This window comes from Cynocephalus volans, chromosome 1 (assembly GCF_027409185.1).
Source record: "Cynocephalus volans isolate mCynVol1 chromosome 1, mCynVol1.pri, whole genome shotgun sequence".
NCBI lineage: Eukaryota > Metazoa > Chordata > Mammalia > Dermoptera > Cynocephalidae > Cynocephalus > Cynocephalus volans.
The window spans coordinates 206,445,758-206,467,276 of NC_084460.1; the positions used below are offsets into that span (position 1 = coordinate 206,445,758).

General features: G+C 33.5%; 1 protein-coding gene across 4 annotated transcripts in view; it reads left to right on the top strand.

The window, feature by feature from the left end:
- The window catches only part of R3HDM1 (R3H domain containing 1), a 192,450-nt gene that overhangs the window by 71,545 nt on the left and 99,386 nt on the right, over positions 1 to 21,519 (top strand). For 2 of the 4 annotated variants that reach the window (XM_063077268.1, XM_063077272.1), the window contains exons 4-7: positions 11,366 to 11,407; positions 11,877 to 11,966; positions 15,911 to 16,025; positions 17,163 to 17,241. In XM_063077268.1, the coding sequence (XP_062933338.1) occupies positions 11,366 to 11,407; positions 11,877 to 11,966; positions 15,911 to 16,025; positions 17,163 to 17,241 (326 nt within the window). The remainder of the gene's footprint in view (positions 1 to 11,365; positions 11,408 to 11,876; positions 11,967 to 15,910; positions 16,026 to 17,162; positions 17,242 to 21,519) is intronic. The other 2 variants (XM_063077281.1, XM_063077289.1) reach the window with 1 other exon arrangement.

Below are 21,519 nucleotides of genomic sequence, written 5' to 3' on the forward strand. Positions count from 1 at the left end.
AATGCTGACTCTGCTTTGAGTTTTGAGATACAACATGCCTCCATCCAACGTTCCTGACCAATAACTTGTGCAGAAGAGATTTAAGTAATGAAAATTGTGAGTGGATGTAGATAAAACTAGAAGATGTTTTCCTGTGTTTTCACTTAAAATAATGTAAAACAAAGTCAACTGTTTTAAGCATCAACAGTGAATAGAGTGTTTTGGTAAAAAGAGTTACTGTTTAACATAATATGGAGTTACCATACTTCTACACGTTTCATCTTCCTTTGTACCTCTAAGGTATTGACTAAAGGTTGTCATCTTAAATAGCAGTTATTTTTAATCATAAATTTGGATGTATGTACCAACTAATGTAGGTTTTCTATTGAGAATTTTGAATAACCCAACTGTTACTTCATTCTAAAAGAGTAGTAAGGTCCTCTGCTTTTCTTTCTCATTCTGAAAATCAGCTACCATGAATATAACTTATGTCTGTTGTTTCTTGCTTCAGCACAGTAATATTTAAAGTGACTTAAGAAAAGGGAAATGTTTACCTTCCAAAAGAAGCATGCATTTCATCCATTTACTTAAGAAACTGCACATATTTAATGTATGCGATATAATGAGTAAAAAAGTCTTTTTTTTTTTTTTTTCTGGTGGCAAGCTGGTAAGGGGATCCGAACTCTTCACCTCTGTGTTCTAAGCACCGTGCTCTACCAACTGACCCAACTGGCCAAGCTTGTTTTTTTGTCTTGGTTTTTCTGGTGGCTGGCTGGTATAGGGATCTGAACCCTGGACCCTGGTGTTACAACACTGCACTCTAACCAACTGAGCTAACCGGCCAGCCCAAAAAGTCATTTTTAAAAAAATTTTATTTTTAATTGAAACATAATTGATTGCACATGTTTGGGGTATAGTGTTGAATATCAGTACCTGTGTGCAATACGTCATCCTTCAGTCAGGATAATTACTATATTTATCAATACAAAATGCAATCATTTTTGTGACCCTTTATCAATTTCTTGTTAAGCCCCCCTCCCCCTTTCCCACCTCTGATGGCCTCAGTTACAATCTCCTTTTGAAAATTCAGTGCATTATTGTGATTGTTGTATCTTCCTTTTTTTCTTTTTTTTGTTTATTTTCTGTTGTCGTTTTTCGCTCCCACTTACAAGTAAGGCCATGAGGTATTTCTATGCCTGGCTTATTTTACTTAACATAATTTTCTTTGAGTTCATCCTGTTGCTGCAAATGGCAGAATTTAACTCCTTTTCATGGCAGAGTAGTATTCCATTGTGTATATATCCACATTCCTTATCCAGTTGGCAATGGATGGACATTTAGGTTGTTTCCAACTCTTAGCTATTGTAAATAGAGCGGTGATAAACCTAGGAGTGCAGGTATCTCATTCACATGATGATTTCCATTCCTTTGGGTATAAACTGAGCAGTAGGATTGTAGGATTGTATAGCAATTGTACCTGTAGTTGTATGAGGAACCTCCATACTGTTTTCCATAACAGCTGCACTAATTTATAGTCCTACCAAAAGTGTAGGAGGGTTCCCCTTTCTCTGCATCCTTGCCAGAGTTTATTATTCTTTTTTTTTGATACTGGCCAGTCTAACTGGCACAAGATGATATCTCAATGTGGTTTTGATTTGCATTTCCCAATGTGATGTTGAGTGATGTTGAACATTTTATCATGTATCTTCCTTTGAGAAGTGCCCATCAGCTCCTTTGCCCATTTTTTAATCGGTTTACTTGTTTTTTTACTGTTAAGTTGTTTGAGTTGTATAGTAATACCTTTTCAGATACGGAGTTCACAGATATTTTCTCCCATCCTGTAAGTTGTCTTTTTGCTCTGTTAACTTTCTGTTGCTGTGCAGAAGCTTTTTAGTTTGATATAATCCCATTAGCTTATTTTTTCTTTTGTTGTCGGTGCTTTTGGGGTCTTATTCATAAAGTTTTTACCCAGTCCTACTTCCTGAAGTGTTTCCCCTATGTTTTCTTTTAGTAGTTTTATAATTTCAGGTCATATATAAATCTTTAAGCCATTTTGAGTTGACTTTAGTATGTGGTTAGAGGTATGAGTCTAATTTCATTCTTTTACATATGGATATTCAGTTTTTCCAGCACCGCTTATTGAAGAGGCAGTCCTTTCCCCATTGTATGCTCATGTTGCCCTTGTCAAATATCAGTTGGCTATAAGTATGTGGGTTGATTTCTGTGTTCTTTATTCTGTTGCATTGGTTCAATTGTCTGTTTTTATGCTAGTACCATGCTGTTTTGGTTAGTATTGCTTTGTAGTATAATTTGAAGTGAGGTAGTGTAATGCCTCCAGCTTTATGGTTTTTGCTCAGGATTGCTTTGGTTATTTAGGGTCTTTTGTTGTTCCATATGAATGTTAGGATTGATTTTTCTATTTCTGTGAAGAATGTCACTGGTATCTTGATGGGGATTGCATTGAATCCATAGATTACTTTGGGTAGTATTGACTTTTTCACAAGGTTATTTCTTCCAATCCAAGAGCCTGGATTCCATCTTTTGGTGTCCTCTTTAATTTCTTTCAGCAGTGATTTGTAGTTCTCATTGTAGAGATCTTTAACCTCCTTGGTGAAATTGGTTTCTAGGTTATTTGTTTGGTATGGTTTGGTTTGGTTGGTGAGTATTTTAAATGGACTTGCTTTCTTCATTTCTTTTTCTGCCAGTTCGTTATTGAAAAATAAAAACACTACTGATTTTTTCATGTTATTTTTTGTATTCTGCAATTTTACTGAATTCATTTATCACCTCTAAGAGCTTTTTGGTAGAGTCTTTGGGTTTTCCCATACATATAGGATCATGTCGTCTGCAAACAGGGACAATTTGACTTCATGTTTTCCAATCCGGATGCCCTTTATTTCTTTCTCTTGCCTGATTGCTCTGGCTAGTACTTCTAATACTGTGTTAAGAAGGAGTGGTGAGATTGGACATCCTTGTCTTGTTCCTGTTCTTAATATCATCCATTAATGATGATACTGGTGTTGGGTTTGTTGTATATGGTTTTTATTGTGTTGAGATACTTTCCTTCTATACCTAATTTGTTGAGTCTTTATTATGAAGGGCTGTTGAATTTTTTCAGGAGCTTTTTCTGCATCTGTTGAGGTAATCATACAGTTTCTGTCCTTGATTTTGTTGCTGTGGCGTTTCACATTTATTGACTTGCATATGTTGAGCCATCTTTGCATTCTTGAGATGAGTCCCACTTGATCATGATGTATAATTTTCTTGATGTGTTGTTGTATTCTGATTGCTAATATTTTGTTGAGGAGTTTTACATCTATGTTCATCAGAGATGTTGGCCTGTAGTTTTTTTTTGTTGTATCTTTGTCTGGTTTTGATATCAGGATGCTTGTTACTGGTTTGTTCAGGTTTTCTATTTCTTCTTGGTTCAGTCTTGTAATTTGTATGTGTCTAAAAATTTATCTGTTTCCTACAGTTTTTCAAATTTGTTGGCATATAGTCATGCATAATGGTCTCTAATGATTCTTTATATTTGTGTGGTATTGGTTATAATGTCTCCTTTTTCATTTCTGATTTTTGTTATTTGAGTCTTCTCTCTTTTTAGTTAGCCTAGCTAATGGTTGTCTATTTTGTTTATCTTCTTAAAAAAACCAACTTTTTCTTCCACTGATCTTTTGTATCATTTTGGGGGTTTCTATTTCATTTAGTTCTGCTCTGATCTTAATTATGTCTTTCCATTACTAGTTTGGGAATTGCATTGTTCTTGTTTTTCTAGTTCTTTGAGGTGTAGCGTTAAATTGTTTATTTGAAATCTTTCTGTTGTTTTGATGTAAGTGTTTATTGCAATAAACTTCCCTCTTATACTGCTTTTTCAGTATCCCACAGGTTTTGGTATGATGTGTCTTTATTTTCATTAGTTTTGAGAAATTTTTTGATTTCCTGTTTAAGTTTTTCTTGGACCCATAGATGATTCAAGAGCATGTTGTTTAATTTCCATGTACTTGTATAGTTTCCAGAGTTTTGCTTGTTATTGCTTTCTAGTTTTTATCAGTTGTCTAAAAAGATAACTTGAAATGATTTCAGTTTTTTAAAATTTGTTGAGACTTGATTTGTGACCTAACATGTATCTATCCTGGAGAATGTTACATGTGCTGATGAGAAGAGTATATTCTGTAGTTGTAGGATGAAATGTTCTATAGATATCTGCCAGGTCCAATTGGTTTAAAGTGTAGTTTAAAATCTATGTTTCTGTGTTGATTTGTTGCATAGATGATCTGTCTTCTGCTGAGATAGGGGTGTTCAGGTCCTTTACTATTATCATATTGGGGTCTATCTCTTTCTTTTGGCCTAGTAAAGTTAGCTTATATCTGGGTTATAGTTATATATCTGGATGCTCTGGTGTTGGGTGTATATATGTTTATGATTGTTATGTCTTTTTCTGGATAGCTCACTTTATCATTATATAGTGGCATTCTTTGTACCTTTTTATGGTTTTTGGTTTATAGTCTATTTTATCTGATATAAGATTAGTGACTCTTGCTTATTTTTGGTTTCCATTTATACGATATATCTTTTTCCAGCCCTTCACTGTTAGTCTGTGTGTGTCTTTACAGGTTAGCTGAGTCTCTTGAATACAGCATATAGTTGGGTATAGCTTTTTCATCCAGTCTGTCAGTCTGTGTCTTGAGTGGGGAGTTTTATCCATTTACATTTAAGGTTATTATTGAGAGGTATTGTCTTATTCCTGGCATTTTATCCATTTTCGTTTGGATGTTTTAAGTATCTTTTGTTCTTTTCTTCTCCTTTTATTGTTTGTCTTTGTTGTTTGTTGTGTTTTTGAGGTGGTAAGATTTAGTTTCTTTCTCTTTCTCATTTGCATTTTTGTTCTGGGTTTTGTTCTTTCTTGTGTATTCATGGTAGTGATTATTGTTTTTCAGATTCCAGATAACCTTCAGGATTTCTTGCAGGGCTGGTCATGTGGTGAACTACTAAAAGAAAAGTGTAGTTTTTGTTTGTCTGGGAAATACACTATTTCTCCCTCATTTCAGAAGGATGGCCTTGCTGGGTATTGTATTCTTAGCTGGCAGTTTTTTTCTTCGAGAATTTTGCATATATCGTACCATTTTCTTCTGGCCTGCAAAGTTTCTGTTGAAAAAGTCTTTTTTAAATGAAAGGATGTCAAAACTTCTTTAATACTTTGAAGAAATTTTGTGATTTTCTGCTATCTGTTAAAGATAGTTTTTACATGACAAAGTATTTCATCAAGCTAGAGAGAGGCCAGCGAACATTAGACATCACCTCAGTGGTTCCAACCAGAGAATATCTCATACAGCTCCATGACCATTTGTTTCATAAGTAATTCTGTTTGTGTGGATGTCTTTCTTTTAAAAAATGTTACTTGTACTTTTCATACATGGTTTTGTTTTATACTGTAATCTTTTATAGAATTTTTAGGATTTCTTAAAATCCTTTTAATACTTTAGAACTAATTCAGGTCTGTATTCATTAACCTCAAGAAGTTAACTTTCCACACAATTGCCATGGAATTGTTCTGAATTGTTGATTATGGTCATGAATAATTGTGCAAAGCATTTTCGTTTAGTAATTTTTCTACTACCACACACTATTTCTATTGAGCATCTGAAGGTATGTTTTGGACTTTCTATGGTTGTGAAATATTTGGAAGGTTGGGGTGGTGGATGTCATGTTTCTAAATCTAGAAAATGTATTTTTTTAGACTCCTGGTATCCCTAATCTTTAACATGAGTAAGTGGGGAAAAAAGTGTTTGCACGTTTTTCCTGGTATATCTCATTTATGTGGTGTCCATTGTTTAATATTTTTCAGGGATAGATTTTTTTAGATTAAATTTAGGGTAAACTATTTGTGTTGATTTTTGCAGTCATTTATTTGAAATGTAAAATTAAGAATCCTGTGTTCCACTTACTTATTAAAGGTTCAAGCTTAATTTTCTCATTCTTTTGCAATTGTATCTTTGTACTTGATAAATGCTTTGTCCAAGGGTGTTCATCTGTATATACATGTGATATACACACAATCCAAAACATTTTGGAACAGCTCAAACAATGCTTCTCCCCATTAACTATTTACTAACCATAGAACAGCCAATGCAAATTGTTTTGGTAACACTTGTGGAGGAAATCAGAGAGCTGATTTTTAGGCCTTTTGTGCCAGAGTGTATAAAATAGCTTTTGATATATATGAGTGAATTTTCCACACGCAGTATCAGTTAAAGTAGGTGTTCATTGTATTCTCTGTTTCTGTAGTAAGCCCTTTGGTAATCAAGATGGGAATCTTACATCTTGTATCCCGCAAGTTAGTTCCAAGCATTTCTTTAAAGGGAGGTTGGGGGCAAGATAAAGAGCAAGAAAGCAATTGCAATCTAATAAGGCTGTCAGAAACAGGCTGTCAGGGCACAAGGCCACACTTCTTCAGCAGGGAGGGTAGTCAGAAATAGGTTGCTTAATTGATGAAAGATGTGAAGAAGTTTCTTTTGAAAGGATTGAGTGAATAAGTCTTTATATATAAATGCATTCAAATTATAATCTTAACTATTTTCCTATTTGTCAAACAACGATAAAGGATGTAAGTAATGTGTATAGTACATAGTTAGAGTCTAACTATGCTTTTAATAATAATATCATTATAATCATCATCATAATTGTTCCTAATTATTTATTAGTAATAGCACAATGATATGGCTTCTCAAATTTGTCCCTTTATTGTCATGCAAGATAGATTTTTTTCTGTACTAATAAAATAAAATGTAAAACTTATTTCTTGACATCATTTTCCCAAAGTTTCAATGCAATGGTTTTTGTTTCTTTGTATTGTTTCGTATATGTTTGCTTGTTTTTATTGTCTTTTATTTTTATATAAGTTCAGCTTTTTAAAACTTCAAATTCACTTCCCAAAGTACCCTTTACTTTTTAAAATTATTTTTAGGATTTGGTCCTTTTTCTATTGAACTTGGGTCATATGCACATATGGTAGCACTTGTAAGCACATTTACTTTTCAGTGTTTTGCTATGACATATATAAAGATATTCGTCATAACTTATAGATGTAGAAATGCTTTTATATGCTATTTTTACTTCCTTGCGTAATTTTTATGTATATCACCATTAGGATAGGGAGATCATTTATCTTCATTTGATGTAAGGAGCAAATGTAAACCACAGAGTTTGTGAAATTCTCCAGTGACTTTTCCTTAGTGTCTAAGAGTCAGGCCTTCAGATATTTAAACCAGTGCTCTATGGCCCAAAGAGCTAAATGGAAAAAACACATTAGAGATTGTGTTTGGTTTGTTGGTTTAATGATTTTTTTTTAAAAGTCATCTCTCCCAACTCAGAAAACTTTGTTGTTTTCTGTTATTACGATAGAAATTAGCAGCCTAGCTTCTGTTGTTTTTCTTCCCTTGACTTTTAGCTAGACATTGAACATTTTCATTCATTATCTTCTTTCACATAATTATCATTAATTCTTACTATTACCTAGAAAAGTGTAGTGAAAATTAGTAAGCTCTCCAAGGTGTATTAAGAGTCTTAATTGAAAGGTCCAACCATTACAATTTATTTTGTTCATCATAATTATTAATTGTAAATGAAAAATTACTGTCTTTTTGAGAGATTGTCAGATTTGCTCTTAAAATTGACTGTGATATGTTTGGCAGTTATTTTATGCTAACACATAGTATAACCCATAAAGATTAGTCTGTTTTTTCTCAGTTTTTCTCCAAACTCTGGTAGCTGGTAGCTCTGACAGTGTACTAATATTAATTTCACACTGATGTTTCATATTCTGCACCCATTTGTTGACCTACTTCTTGTCCAATGTGTCAGTATAAAATAATGTAAATTATAAATTGGGGACTTACTTTGTCCTTAAAGCCTTCTAAGTCCTAATTTAATTAGCATCTCTCTGGACTAGTAAAGGTCTGGCCAGTTGCTAAATTTTTACTGTGACAATGAAATTCTGCTAAAGTTGTAAAGTAAGTTCTAAATAATAAAATCCATATTTGAAATCATTGTATATCAAATCAGGAAGATTTCTATTTAAAGCCAAATCTGGCTATCAAATTGATAACAAAAATATTAAGTAAAGGCTATTTACTTTAATAAACAGAACTTATTTTCTCTTCTTTGTTGTTGTGTGTATATGTGTTTATATGGCAGATTTTCTAGTATTATGTATATATACATTGCTATCGTTGATATTTGAAATGAAATAAGTGATTTTATTGAATAATGCTACTTCAGCAATTTATAGTTTACTTATGTAGTAATGTATTCATTTTCTATTGCTGCATAACAAATTACCACAAACTTAGAGGCTTAAGACCACGTCCATTTATCAGCTTACAGCAGGCTCAGCTGGGTTCTCTGCTTATGGTTTTACAAGGCTGAAATCAAAGTTGTCAGCCAGTCTGGGCTCTCAAGACTCAGAGTTGAAAACTCTGGGGAAGAATTTGCTTCAAGGCTCATTTCAGTTGTTGTGAAACCTCAGTTTCTTGCAGCTATCTCTCTGCTCCTAGAGGTTATCCATAGTCCTTCTCACAAGGACCCTTCATCTTCAAATCCAGCAATGGTGTGTGGAGTCTGTTTTACACTTTGTGGGTTTTGTTTGTTTGTTTTTGTTTTTAAGAAGTCTTTGAGGGCAGAATTTAATAGTAGGAAGAGGTTTACAAAAATTGATTTTTTTCTTTGCTGAATAATACTGTGATTTTTTTCTTAATTCAGTTTTGATAAATTTTACTTAATCATACAGAAATTACCAACTTCAAACTTAATGTAAAGGAGCGATGAAATGAATGAATTCAGCTAGATGACAGACCTAGCAAAATATGAGAATGAAAAAATTCTACATAGGGCACTTATTTCATGTCCAGATGTAAAAACCATTTTCATTTGATAGCTTATCTTTTTACACTTTGGATCTCTCTGACTTGCCCTTTTGCTTCCAACCAAAGAGAACTCTTAGCTTTTAAAGGGCTTACTTCATTATGTCAGACCCATCTTAAGTCTGTATCTTAACTGGCTTGGGGCTTATTTACATCTGTGGAATCCCTTCATAGCAATACCTAGATTAGTGTTTAATTAAATAACCAGAGGATAGGAATCTTGGCGACCATCTTTAGAATTCTGTCTACCACAAGTAATATTTAATTTACAACAAAAGGTTTTTTATAGGTGTAACGTGAATTGCACAGGACTAAGATTCTGAAGATCTTGGGTTCTGTTTGGCTATTTAGTTGCTCTGATTCTGGATTGCAAGGTCCTTGAGACCAGGAACTGTGTCTTACTCATCTCATAGCCCCAGTGCCTGGCACAGTGTCTGGTATATATCAGGAACTCAGAACATGCTAGTTAAATGCAGTTAAATTAAGATAATTTTATCTCTGTGTCTTCTGTCATCCTTTGTCATCTTTATCAAAAGCTTCTATATTAAAACTGAGATTGTTAAGCATGTGTAAGTCTATGAATATTCTAAAGCATGACTATAGGGATAATGTATGGCATCCCTATTTTATAGATTAAAAACAAAGTTAGCATCTGATATATTAAGTAATTTATCATAAATCTCATGGCTAGTAGCAGAGGTAGTACATTAGTTTTCTGACATACTAGATTTCTAATCTTTGATAATCTGTTACATGTATATAGTGCTTTAGGTTGTACAAAGCCCCTTTCATTGAATCTCTTCAAGAACCTGGGAATTAGTACAAACAATACGAACTTTTATAGAGATAAGAATAAACTGAAATTATTTGACTGGAGTCACTTGCTAATAAGAAGCAAAGCCAGAAATTCAACTCCAACTCTCTTGTATATGAAAACAGCATGTACTTTGCCAGTTTATCATCTCTTTTAGATGTTTTTGTTAGAAGCTTTTGTACCATTGATACTTAGAATTGCAAGAAATTAAAGCAGAGGATGGGAGTAAGTCACAAATCCTTGTCCCTTCTTCCTCAGAACTCTTTTAGTCATGGGCATTTTGCTAGTATTCATCTGTTGCTTTTCTCTGACTTTTTTTTCCTGTGTGTCCTGAATCTGTAGTAGCATGACTTCTTTTACTTCTATTTTTAGATATGAGTTATAGACAATTAGAAATTCTCTCTTAAAAAAGGGGTGGGGGATTCTCTTGAACAAAGTAAAGAAGAGACTAGAAACAGAAGACAATACCAACATGCAGAAGCCCTCTTAGGCACCACTGCCATATGCACAAGTGCACACATACCATTTTCCTCTCTTTATGAAACAGAAAGTCATTTTTCTTTATATTTTCCCGTTTTCCTTTTTTGTTATTAATTTGTAGTTTGTGTGATCCAGAGTCAAAATCCCACGAACATATGCTTCTTATCTTTGGAGAACTTTGGCCTCAAAGTGGGAGACAGGACATACTGGTACTGTAGAGGCTTGTTTCTGTTGGCTCTGCAAGGAAGTTCTTTTTGGATGTTAGAATTAAATGGTGACTTTTTTGTTTTTAATTTTTATTTGAAGCATACTAGTCTGGGTATTATGGACTTTCGGTTGTATGTTTGATATCAGACTGGTTTCATGGTGCTAATGAGTATAAATGATAACCCGGACCCTGTACTATTTGGGATTGGTTTTGGAGAGAGAGATTGGAAGGAGGTGGGAGGAAAAGAGAAAATGTTTAAAATTTATCTAAGTCTGATTCAACAGGTGTCCCAGCTGGTTTCCGAAACCAAAGCCTGGTATTACAAACTGGAAGTAGTTACCTCAGCAGGTTCCTTAGTCATGTGACTGATTACCTGTCAGTCATTCTGAACATCCATTTTGGAAGTCTGCCCTCTTTTCTGCTTCATCGCCTTATCCCAGACATGGGGAATAGGATTCGGTCATTAATAAACTGGTGGCGTACTTCGTACAGTGCTGAAAAGGCTCAGTAGATATGTGCCTGAACTCTGATTCATTATGCATTTAAAACATTCTTCTTAGTAAGTTTGGAACTTTTCTGAGCTCAGCTACTCAAAATTGCTGAGTTTTTTTGTGCATTTTTTCCCTTAACTTTGGCTAACGTGTAATATATTATAAAATATTGAAGAAGTATATTTTATTTTGCTACCTAGAAATCACCTTATAAGTTCCATTGAGTTCAATTAACACAGAAATTTTGGCCATTTGCTGTCTTAAAGAAAAATTCCAACACACAGAAGGATTTTAGGGAGTCTTCTGCAAGTATGCTTCTGGGAGGAATCAGTATTCTTTTATTGAAACCAATTTTGATTTCCTCATTTTTTATACTTTGTGTGCAGTTAGTTTTCTTTGGTTTAGGTTAATGTATTAAGGAAATTTTCTGTCTCAGTATGAAATTTAATACAAATCTTTCTTGTTGTACATTCAGCGGCCATTGCAGTCATTTGGACAGACAGGAAAAAGGTCTAAGGTATAGTAAATATTTTGGTGTGCTGGCATGCCAAGGGCCTTCCTTCATGCTTGACGAATCCTTGTTTTCATACAGCACTACATTCAGTTTAGTTTTTTCATATTTTGTTTGGGGCAGAAAGCTTATTTTGTTTTATTTGGTTTTTTTTGTCTTGTCTAGCTGCTTTTGTGCATTGCTTTTTTATCTTTGATGGTTCTTTATCTACAGAGAAAATTGCTTTCTTACCATTCTTAGGGTTTTGAAGTTGGAATTCTCATTCTTGCTTTTGCTATAATTTTGAAAACTACATTTGTTTTCCCTCTTAACAAAGGGCTTTAGTAGTGTTTAATGATATATTTAACTTATACATTTCATCTACTTTTATACGTGGCAGAAACTATTCCTAAAGAAATTTAAGAAACTCTAGGGATCTTTTGTATATGCCCTAGATTCGTGAAATGTAGTGTTAACTTTAAATACTTCTCTTTAGTCAAGCTCAAAGTTAAAGCTAGTTCGGAGCCTTGCAGTGTGTGAAGAATCTCCACCACCCCCTGCAGCAGAGATATCACAGGAAAACCAGGTAAAAATACAAAACAAAAAAAAAAAGTTGTTATTTGAAGACATGGTGGAACTGGAGAATATTTTTTCATACCATTAGATAAAAGTTGTGTGTGTGTGTGTGTGTGTGTGTGTGTGTTGTTTGTTAATGTTTTATTTTTACTAAGTGAAACTAATTTGGTAATACTTGCCACCCCAAAATATGGATGAAAAGTTGGGAAAATTTCTTTGCCTCAACCTAAGGCTTAGAGCAATGATTTCTGTAAAAACTTAGGGATCATATAATTAACTGGGAATGTGGCTTTAAAAAAAACTTAGGGATCATATAATTAACTGGGAATGTGGCTTTTAAAAAAACTTAGGGATCATATAATTAACTGGGAGTGTGGCTTTAAAAGAGTAATTGAAAGTATGTAAAATGTTGAAGTTGTACTCCCAGTGAATATAATTGTGATGGAATTTGCCATTTTAGTTTTGGCTTTTAGAAATTTGTCAAATACTTAATGCTTATATATAAAGAGACTGCCCAGAACTTCTCTTTGATATGTTATTTTACTTAACCTGAATGCATGGGGAAGCTAGTTTTTATATTAGCGTGGCTCTTTAATAGTTCTCTAATATTTCTAATTCTTCTTTCTATTCTTACAAAATATAGAAATATGATGTTCAAGCAAACAGTTAGTTTGCCTCTTACAATCTTTTTAATGCCATGACTACTTTTCTGCTCATCTCAGCTGGATTGATCTTTGTCTCATGTTACATTTGCACATTTATACGTAAATATTTCTGGACCCTCAACCAGTGCTTATCAGTGTGAGAACTTTGGCTGTTAGTGGTTTGTTCTACTTTATGAGAGTTTGAAGAAGTAAAATGCCCGTGTATTCCAACAGTCAGTTCCAAAGGATTGAGGCAACTTCGTGGTTATTTAAGAAGCCATGACTGATTTTAAAAAAAGAAAAAGCCATGACATGTTTTATATTTTTTTAATTAAAAAAAAATATCGATTGCACATTCCAAAATGCAAGGAAAAGGTTTTAGAAAAGATTATTTGTTGTCAATGAAAAATACTGTAAAATCTGTTTTCTTTGACATTTGTTCATCTTATGTTGAAGAACATAGGGTTCAAATTTCATTTGTGATTTTTTTTTTTAATGTAGCTACATAGGAGATAGCTGCATGTATTTACTTGATAAAATGTACATATTTTGGCAATAAAATAGACCTAGCAAAAAGCAGAAATACAATTAAAATATTTTACTAAGTACTATTGCTTAGAAAATATTTTCAAGTATTAAACTTTGGCTTTTTTGTGATGTTGATGAGGATGAAAAGTTATGATACACTCTGAAAAAAAATCAGCGAAATTGTTTCTTGAAATAGTAGTTTTTAAAAGTTCTTTTCTACAAGATAAAGAATATACCTGTTCAGGGCAGAGCAGTGTAGTGTTTTTTGAAAATTCATGTCTTCATTATGTTCACCAAAATGTTATACCCTCTTTGCCTCATGGCATAATAGTCAGAGGAGATTGAGGGTATAAGAAGAGTCAGGGATTCATAAGTCTGTTAATGCAGGAAAAATCCATGCTTTTTGAGAAAAACTGTAACATGATCTTTGTTTTCAGAGCATTTTACCTTATGTGGAAAATGTTGGGGGAAGAATTCTTATGGTACTGTATAAATTTGGCTAGTGAAAATTTACATGATGAAAAAATTAACATCAGGAATATATATGGTATATTAATGTATATATTATTGGTCATAGGTAATTTTTGTGTATATAGTTCAAAAAGGTGAGTTAAAACATATGGATAATGAATAAAGTAGTTATGTCAGAATTCAGTTATTCTGTTTAATACATTTTTTTCTCGGTTTCTCTTAGATGCAATAAATTTTTTCTTTTTGGATAATAGCCTATTATTACTCCTCTGAATAAAGATACTTCTTTAAGTAGAAAGCCTTGAGTTAACTAAATTACACTTGAATAGGAATTGGGAAATAAATTATTTCTTATGAAATGTGTTAGTATCTAATCCTTGGTGGCAGAGACACTTTTCACCTAATTTGCTTGATGTAGAATGTGATTTGTGAGGAACTAATCTGGAATGAAACTCATTATTCAAAAGGTTGAGAGGCAATTAAGAGAGATGTCACTCGTGTGTGAGAGCTTATGAGAGGGAAGTGACCTCAATAACAGATATCAATGACAGGGTGAAGAGCAAAGGTATTACAGCTTCCAGTCAGAAGTTTGTGTATAAAGAGTTCAGCATTTGAAATATGTCTATTTATTCACTACCGAAAACAAAGCCAACTAAAAAGAAGGCCTCAATGCATTAAGCCTTCTAGATTTCTAAAATACAGTTCGTCTTGACACAGTAGTTTAATATCTGTAATTAAAATCTATGGCTTTGGGAGGAGAACTTAGAAATGAAATCTGCGAGTCATTGGAAGTGCCTTTCAGTGAAGGTCTAAGAGGAGGTAGTGTGAAATCTTTTCTCCCAACCTGGATTCCATTGGATTACCCTTTATTAAAAACAATAGAAGCTGCAAATCAGGAAAACTTCTATATATCCTACTTCTGAAAAATAGTTCTGGAATTTATTTGTAAATATCTGTTTTATAATTGTGAGAAGAATAAGGAAAATGGGTTAGAAAATGAATCACAGTGAGAAAAATGACTTATTGGTTGATGAATGTAATGAAGTTGTCAGTGTCTTTGGAAAGCAAGACAAGAGAAGTCATAAAGCAAGTGTTTATCATCCTAGTGAAAATTGCCAATGTATAGCATTTTCCTTATATTCCGAGCACAAATTTGAACTGAGATGGAATGGGACAAAGAGATGAAAATAACAGGTAGCAATTCTACTGGAATAAAAAATTATTTGATCAAAATTCTGCTAAAGATTATTTTGAAAAAAATTATGTGGGGAAAAGAAAAAAGTTTAATAGAAATCTTGTTGGCTGTAAGGTTGAGAATCCTAAAATTTATGTCCCCTGTGATACTGACTTATTGTCTCTACCACTGCCACCACCGCCGCCACCACTACCATCACCACCCAAAAAAGCTAAATAAATGATTGATGTTTTTCATCACTAAAGAACAACAGTATAATTTAGTTTTAAAATAGTCTTTATTTAGCAAAATGGTCTGGAATTTATTCTAGTTTCCTTTATAAGTTTGCCTGAATAAACAGAGCTGCATGATTTTTACCTTTTCAGACTATATGGATTAATTTCCAGTAATCCCTTTGAGTTCTGAAAGTGCATGTAGTGACATTGTTTTTAAAATAAAATGTGGAATTAGTTTTCCATTTTAGTCTTATAGAATGTAGTTGCTTTACAGTTAAACATTACATATCTGGAAGGAATGTAATCTTACTTGAAATCTATAAAATAACTGTGGTGATTGAAGGAGGAACAATGATTTATAAATCTCAAAGTCATGTGCCTTTGAATTTGGAAATTTTGTACTTACATTTTTATATGGCAGGAGAGTGAAGGAATATGCACTTATAATGGCTACTCAAAAACCTGATTTTTATTAGTTATTGACTTGACACTCAAACATTCCTATTGTCATTATTGATGATAATTATCATGCTTTTGCTTGGCATCTCCATTGCAAAATAGGTTAAGAAGATCTCAGTTCTGATCCTCCATGTGCTTTTACAAGTAGATGAACCTAAACAATAATAGGAAATATTTATTTTTTCTGAAATAATTTTGAAGATATGTTTCAGTTAATATATTCAACTCAAACATTACTTTTCACATTTCCTATCAAGACTTTTGTAAAAGTGCTAAAGTATTTTTAAGTTGTTTTTTTGTTTGGAGAATCTAATTGGGTAAAATAAAAATCTTTTTCCTATTTTCCTCTATACAATTTTGTGTTACTCAAAAAATATAATTGTGTGGTATTAAATGGATTGCTTTATATTTTCACTAAATAACTGGTTTTACCTTCCAACAGGAGAAAATTCAGATCCAGTTAACACAATCATTTGAAAAAGAGGAGAAGCCCTCAAAAGATGAAGCAGAAAAAGAAAAAGCTGGTGATAAGATGCCCAGAAAAATGTTATCAAGAGGTTTGCAATTTATTTTTGATTTTTAAACAAAATTTTAGTTTCACTGTCAGTAATTCCATTCTTTACCCCTCGAATAATTATATGTAGTATAGCTATATTAAAAATGACAAAAACCGACTGGAGAGATGGATGATATAGTACTCATCTGAGCAAAATGGTATAACGGTTCTGTACATCAATAAGATGCTTCAGCCAAAAATTGCAGCACATACCAGAGTCACTGAGAAAGATGACCATCTTGATCTTACTAGCCTGTCTCTCATATTGAACACTGGAATTATTATAATTTGTACATTGATTCCACAAAAAATATTACTACTGTATAATTCCATATGATACAAAGAGCCGGGAGGTTTTGGTAAGGGGCAACAATAATCAACCACAATGTATATCGACAAAATAAAATTTTAAAAAAACAAACAAAAACAAAGAGCCGATGCCGTAATATTTGGTATCCAATAGGAATATCCTTGGAAACCCAGAGTGTTTATTTTTCATGATAAGTTTTGAAGGTCTTACTATGATCTACCATTGCAGTTTAATAAAAGTGCTTTTTTATGTTGACCAGTGTTATAAACAGTATAAGGATCTTACATTTAAGGGGAATAAACAAAAATGAATATTTGGAAAATTTTTTGAAAGCAAGCCTTTGGTGATAGACTTGATAAAAACCTAAAGTAAATTGTTCTTTCAGAACTAAAATTCCTATCTGCCTCCAAATTGCTGTCTCTGCTTACTTTCATATCTGAACTAAACTATCTTAATTTGCTATGAATGTAGGTAATTATCTAAATCATTTGAATTTTTCACTTAAGGAGGCATTTTTGAAAATGAGAATGTGGTGTGTATATAAAGATCTTTAAAGAATTCATAGTAAATAAAACTGGCACATGTGAGAGATTAATTTTTTTTAAGAATGTGCATATACCTGCAGTTATATAAAGCCATGCCACACACATTATATGGGAGGAGAAAAATTGTGGTCATCTGCATTCATCATAAATTCCCTCTTCCTGTTGTCAGTTTTTTTGCACTGTGGGGCATCTTGTTTTATTTAAGATATATGTCTTATGTAAAGGGGAAAGAGATTTGTTTTCAAACAACTTTATACTGGTTGTTTCTGTTGTTGTTTTTTAGATTCCAGTCAAGAATACACTGATTCAACTGGCATAGATCTACATGAATTTTTAGTAAATACATTAAAAAACAATCCCAGGTAAAAATTAAATTTATAAGGTTAACCTTGCTTCTAGAATACCGTAATTTTCTTGTATATGTTTTCATTATTGACTTACAATATTAGAATAAGATTGTGGATATATTTGAAGTACACCAAAAACATTTTAGTTTCTTAGGGCTGAGATGTTGTTAGTCTGCTATATGCACATGTCTAAGTATCTTTTTGTATTATTCATGTCATCATGATGTAAAAATAATTCATATTCTCAGTAGGAATTTTGGGAGGCACAGAATCACCAAAATATTTAGGCTCTTTTTTTTTTTTTAATTGTGTTATTTGAGTCATATTATTTGGCTCTTAATTGAGATAGAGAGATATCATTAATCATGAGAAAAAAGAAAAAACACATTCCTCACCGTAAGGCACTCAACCAAATAAGAACTTTGAACTTTATTGAAAACAGTTTCTTCTTGCCAAGTTTATAAATCTTCAACCCAAAGATTTTTAAGTTACTTTTTGAAGTCAGTACTTTAACTAATTGTGAGATCCTTTGTTTTGCTAGAGTGCTAGGTGAATACTTTTTACTGTTTTGGCAGGTCATCAACCCCTTTGCATTCTCCCCAGAAAAAGCCTATCCACAAAGTATCTGACTTGACACTTTCATGTGGTAAAAGAGTCCAAGCGTAAGAACCCCTCTTCTAGATGTTAGCTTCCCAGGGTGGTAGTTCTTTGACATATATTGAAATAAAAATAAAACAATGTCACTAGGTATAGGCACATGGACAATAACATGAACAATTCTCTTTAGTCTCACTGATGCTTATTTCATGTCCAGTCTTGCTTCAAGATAACCTTTGTTTTTATTCAGGATTTATTGTATTCGGTACCTTCTTAATTTTCTGTTTTGCATTTATTATCAACCCCAAAGTGAGAACCACCAAAATGAAAAGTGGTCTCCATGCAAATGGGAGCTGAAGGATTATAGGTATGGAGTGAGAGAGAAGATAGGTAACACTGCATGACTTTTTTTTTCCAGATCAAGTTTATTCCTCGGTTGTCACTACAGATAAATGATTTCATTAGTCTGTTGTACAGGCATTTATTGAGCATCTACCATATGCCAAACATTGTGTAAAACATTGTAGATATAAACATGAATGAAGTATATTCTCTGCCCCTAAACTATTTGCCATCTTTGTGCTAGAAAAAGACACATGATAAATAATTAAAACAGAACCTTCAGGTTTTTCAAGGTGCTATAAAAACCAAAGAGGGAGGTTCCAACCTCTGCTTGAAAGGATATGGGAAGACTTCACTGAAAAGGTAATGCCTGAGCTATGTCTTGGATTCATAGTGTTTTAAATGGGAGTTGTCCACAGAGAGAAGCAATGGGAAGGGCATTCCAGATACAGACAACAGCATTGCTAAGGCACAGTAGTGTGAGAGAGGAAGCACTATATCCAAGGAAAGACAAGATTGTACCCTCTGGCTCCCGCAGGGAGACATGTGGCATGTGATTCTAGAAAGTGATAGGGATAAGATGTTGGTGAGGTATGAATCACAGATCATATCCAGTTTTCGTTTTCCTCAACCTAGGATACTGCAAACACCCTGAAGCACTGAGGAAATATACACGGGTGTTTGTTTCTTTTCTTTTTTTTTTTTTTTGGCAGCTGGCTGGTGTGGGGAACTGAACTCTTGACCTTGGTATTACAAGACTGGGCTCTAACCAACTGAGGTAACTGGCCAGCGCATACAGGGACCTTTTTGTTGTCTCATTGAGTGTTGAGTGCTACTTGGAAGCCAGGGAGGCTGAAAAGACCTATAAGACAGCAATGAACAATGAAAAATTATCTTACTTGAAATGCCAATAGTGAGGGCCGAGCCCGTGGCACACTCGGGAGAGCGCGGCGCTGGGAGAGCAGTGACGCTCCCGCCGCGGGTTCGGATCCTATATAGGACTGGCCGGTTCACTCACTGGCTGAGTGCCGGCCACAAAAAAAGAAGAAAAAGAAAAAAGAAAAAAAAAAGAAATGCCAATAGTGTACCAGTTGAGAAAGACTTGAGTATGACATGCTTAGTTGAGGAGTAATTACAGGATTTTAAATAGGCTAATGCCATAGTCAAATTTGTGTTTTAGAAATATTACTCTGGGAGAGAGGACCCTGAGCAGGGAAGGTGGTTAGGAGACCATAGAGAAGCATAAAGAGGAAAGGACATATTTGAAAGATATTTAGGAAGTACCACATCAGGACTTGATGATCATTTGTATGTGGAAGGGTAATGGGATAGTAAAATAGAACAGAATGGCCGTTACGTTTCTGGCTGGGCTGACAGCTAGTCCCACTAACTGAGAAAGTAAGTAAAGGGCAAGTGTGAACGGAATGGTATATGCTCTGTTACAAGTATAGTTTGAGGTGCCCAACAGAGAGCCAGGAGATGAGGTCTATGGGCAGTTAAAAGACTGGTTTTCAAGTGAATAAGCCAAGCTGGAGTTACAGATTCTGGAGTCATCAGTAGAGATGAAGCTTATTATGGATGGGATTGTCCAGATAGGTGAAATAAATGACAAGGACAAAATTCTGTGGAAAGACAGATGTAAAAGGTAGATGAGAAGGGAAAGACTTGAGTTCTAAAAGTAGTAGAAGAATCATAAGAACGTTTGTCCTAGAAGTCAACTAAAGGGGGAAAGTTTGTTTCATTGAAGATAAAATAACAAAGGGAGATGAAAATAAAATAACAAAGATGAAATAACAAAGGGAGATGAAAATAGAAGTACCAAAAACAATCCATTAGGTTGAGAAATTAGGAAGTTTTTAGCTGCTTTAACAAGTCACTTCATTTGGGTAGGATAGTGGAAACCAGAAATCAATGGGTTGAGGAATAAGTGGGAAGTTAGAAAACATGTAGCAAGTATGAGTAAAACAAGATAGCATTCTAGAACTGTTGCCATAGTCAGCTTTAGAACTTTTTCATCACCCCAGAAAGAAACTCCTGCCCTTTAGCTATTTCCATGTTAGTAACAATCATAATCATAACAATAGGTTATCCCCAGCCCTAATAATAATCTAATAATAGATTATCCCCAGTCTGTTTTCTGTTTATATAGGTTTCCCTGTTCTAGAAATCTCACATGAATGAAATTATGTAATGTGTGGTCTTTTGTGATTGGCTTTTATTCACTAACATAATGTTTTCAAGATTCATCCATGAGCTGGCTGGTTAGTTCACTTGGGAGAGCATGGTGCTGATAACATCAAGGTCAAGGGTTTGGAACCCCATCTGGCCAGCTGACAAAAAAAAAAAAAAAAAAAAGATTCATTCATATTGTAGCCTGTATTAGTACTTTATTCCTTTTGTGTACGCATTTTTATTTGAATAAATATACAGGTGAATAATTCATGTAATGGCTAATGTATAAGTTTTTACTAATGTCAGTGTGGGTTTAGGAATTTGAAGCTTATGTTAAATTTTGTGAGATAAGATTTGCTTAATAAACAGCTCAGTGTTCTGTCAGTGAAGCACACAGCTAATTGTCAGACTTGGCACACAGTTTGTAATCAGTATGGCAAATTTTCACTAAAGCATTCAGGATTGTATATTGCCTGGAGAATTCTATTAGATGTTAAACATTTGTTTTTAGTGATATTAGAATGTAGTCAACCTTCCCTTTCTGGATTATTTTCATTTCAGAATTTTTCTTCAGATCATTATATCTTCTTTATCTTGTTCTTAGTCTAAAAGTAGGCTTAACTTCAGATTAACATTAAATACCTGAAGATGTTCTTGGTAGAGATTACACTCATTGACATAATTTTATACATATTTTTATGTTGATTTTATAGCCATGTTGTATAAATTTCATAAGTAGAAAAGAAATACATGTAACACACATAACTATATAATGTGGGAGCAACCCCATGGATTAATCCTGAGAATGGATATTTTTAAAGTAATTTGTTTTGTTCTGAGTAACATAATGTAATTGTTCTGTGTTTGAAGTATCTTCTAAAAATTGCTTTTATTGGAGGTAATGTTCACATCATTTTATTTCTTGTTTGTTACAGAGATCTGACCAAGGGTATATGAAACATTGGGTGAGGGATGGTCAGATAGAAGCATTATTGTTTACTGCCTTTTTATTTTCCGCTGATATGCCAACTGCATACACTTTCTCTAAAATTAATTCTGATATGATTAGAAAACACATAACTAAAAGATTGTTGCCCTTTCATTTTAACTGTAAGTGGTAGTTTATTGATAAGTTTGATTTAGATCCTTTTTGTTATTTCTTCAATAATAGTATGTATTGGT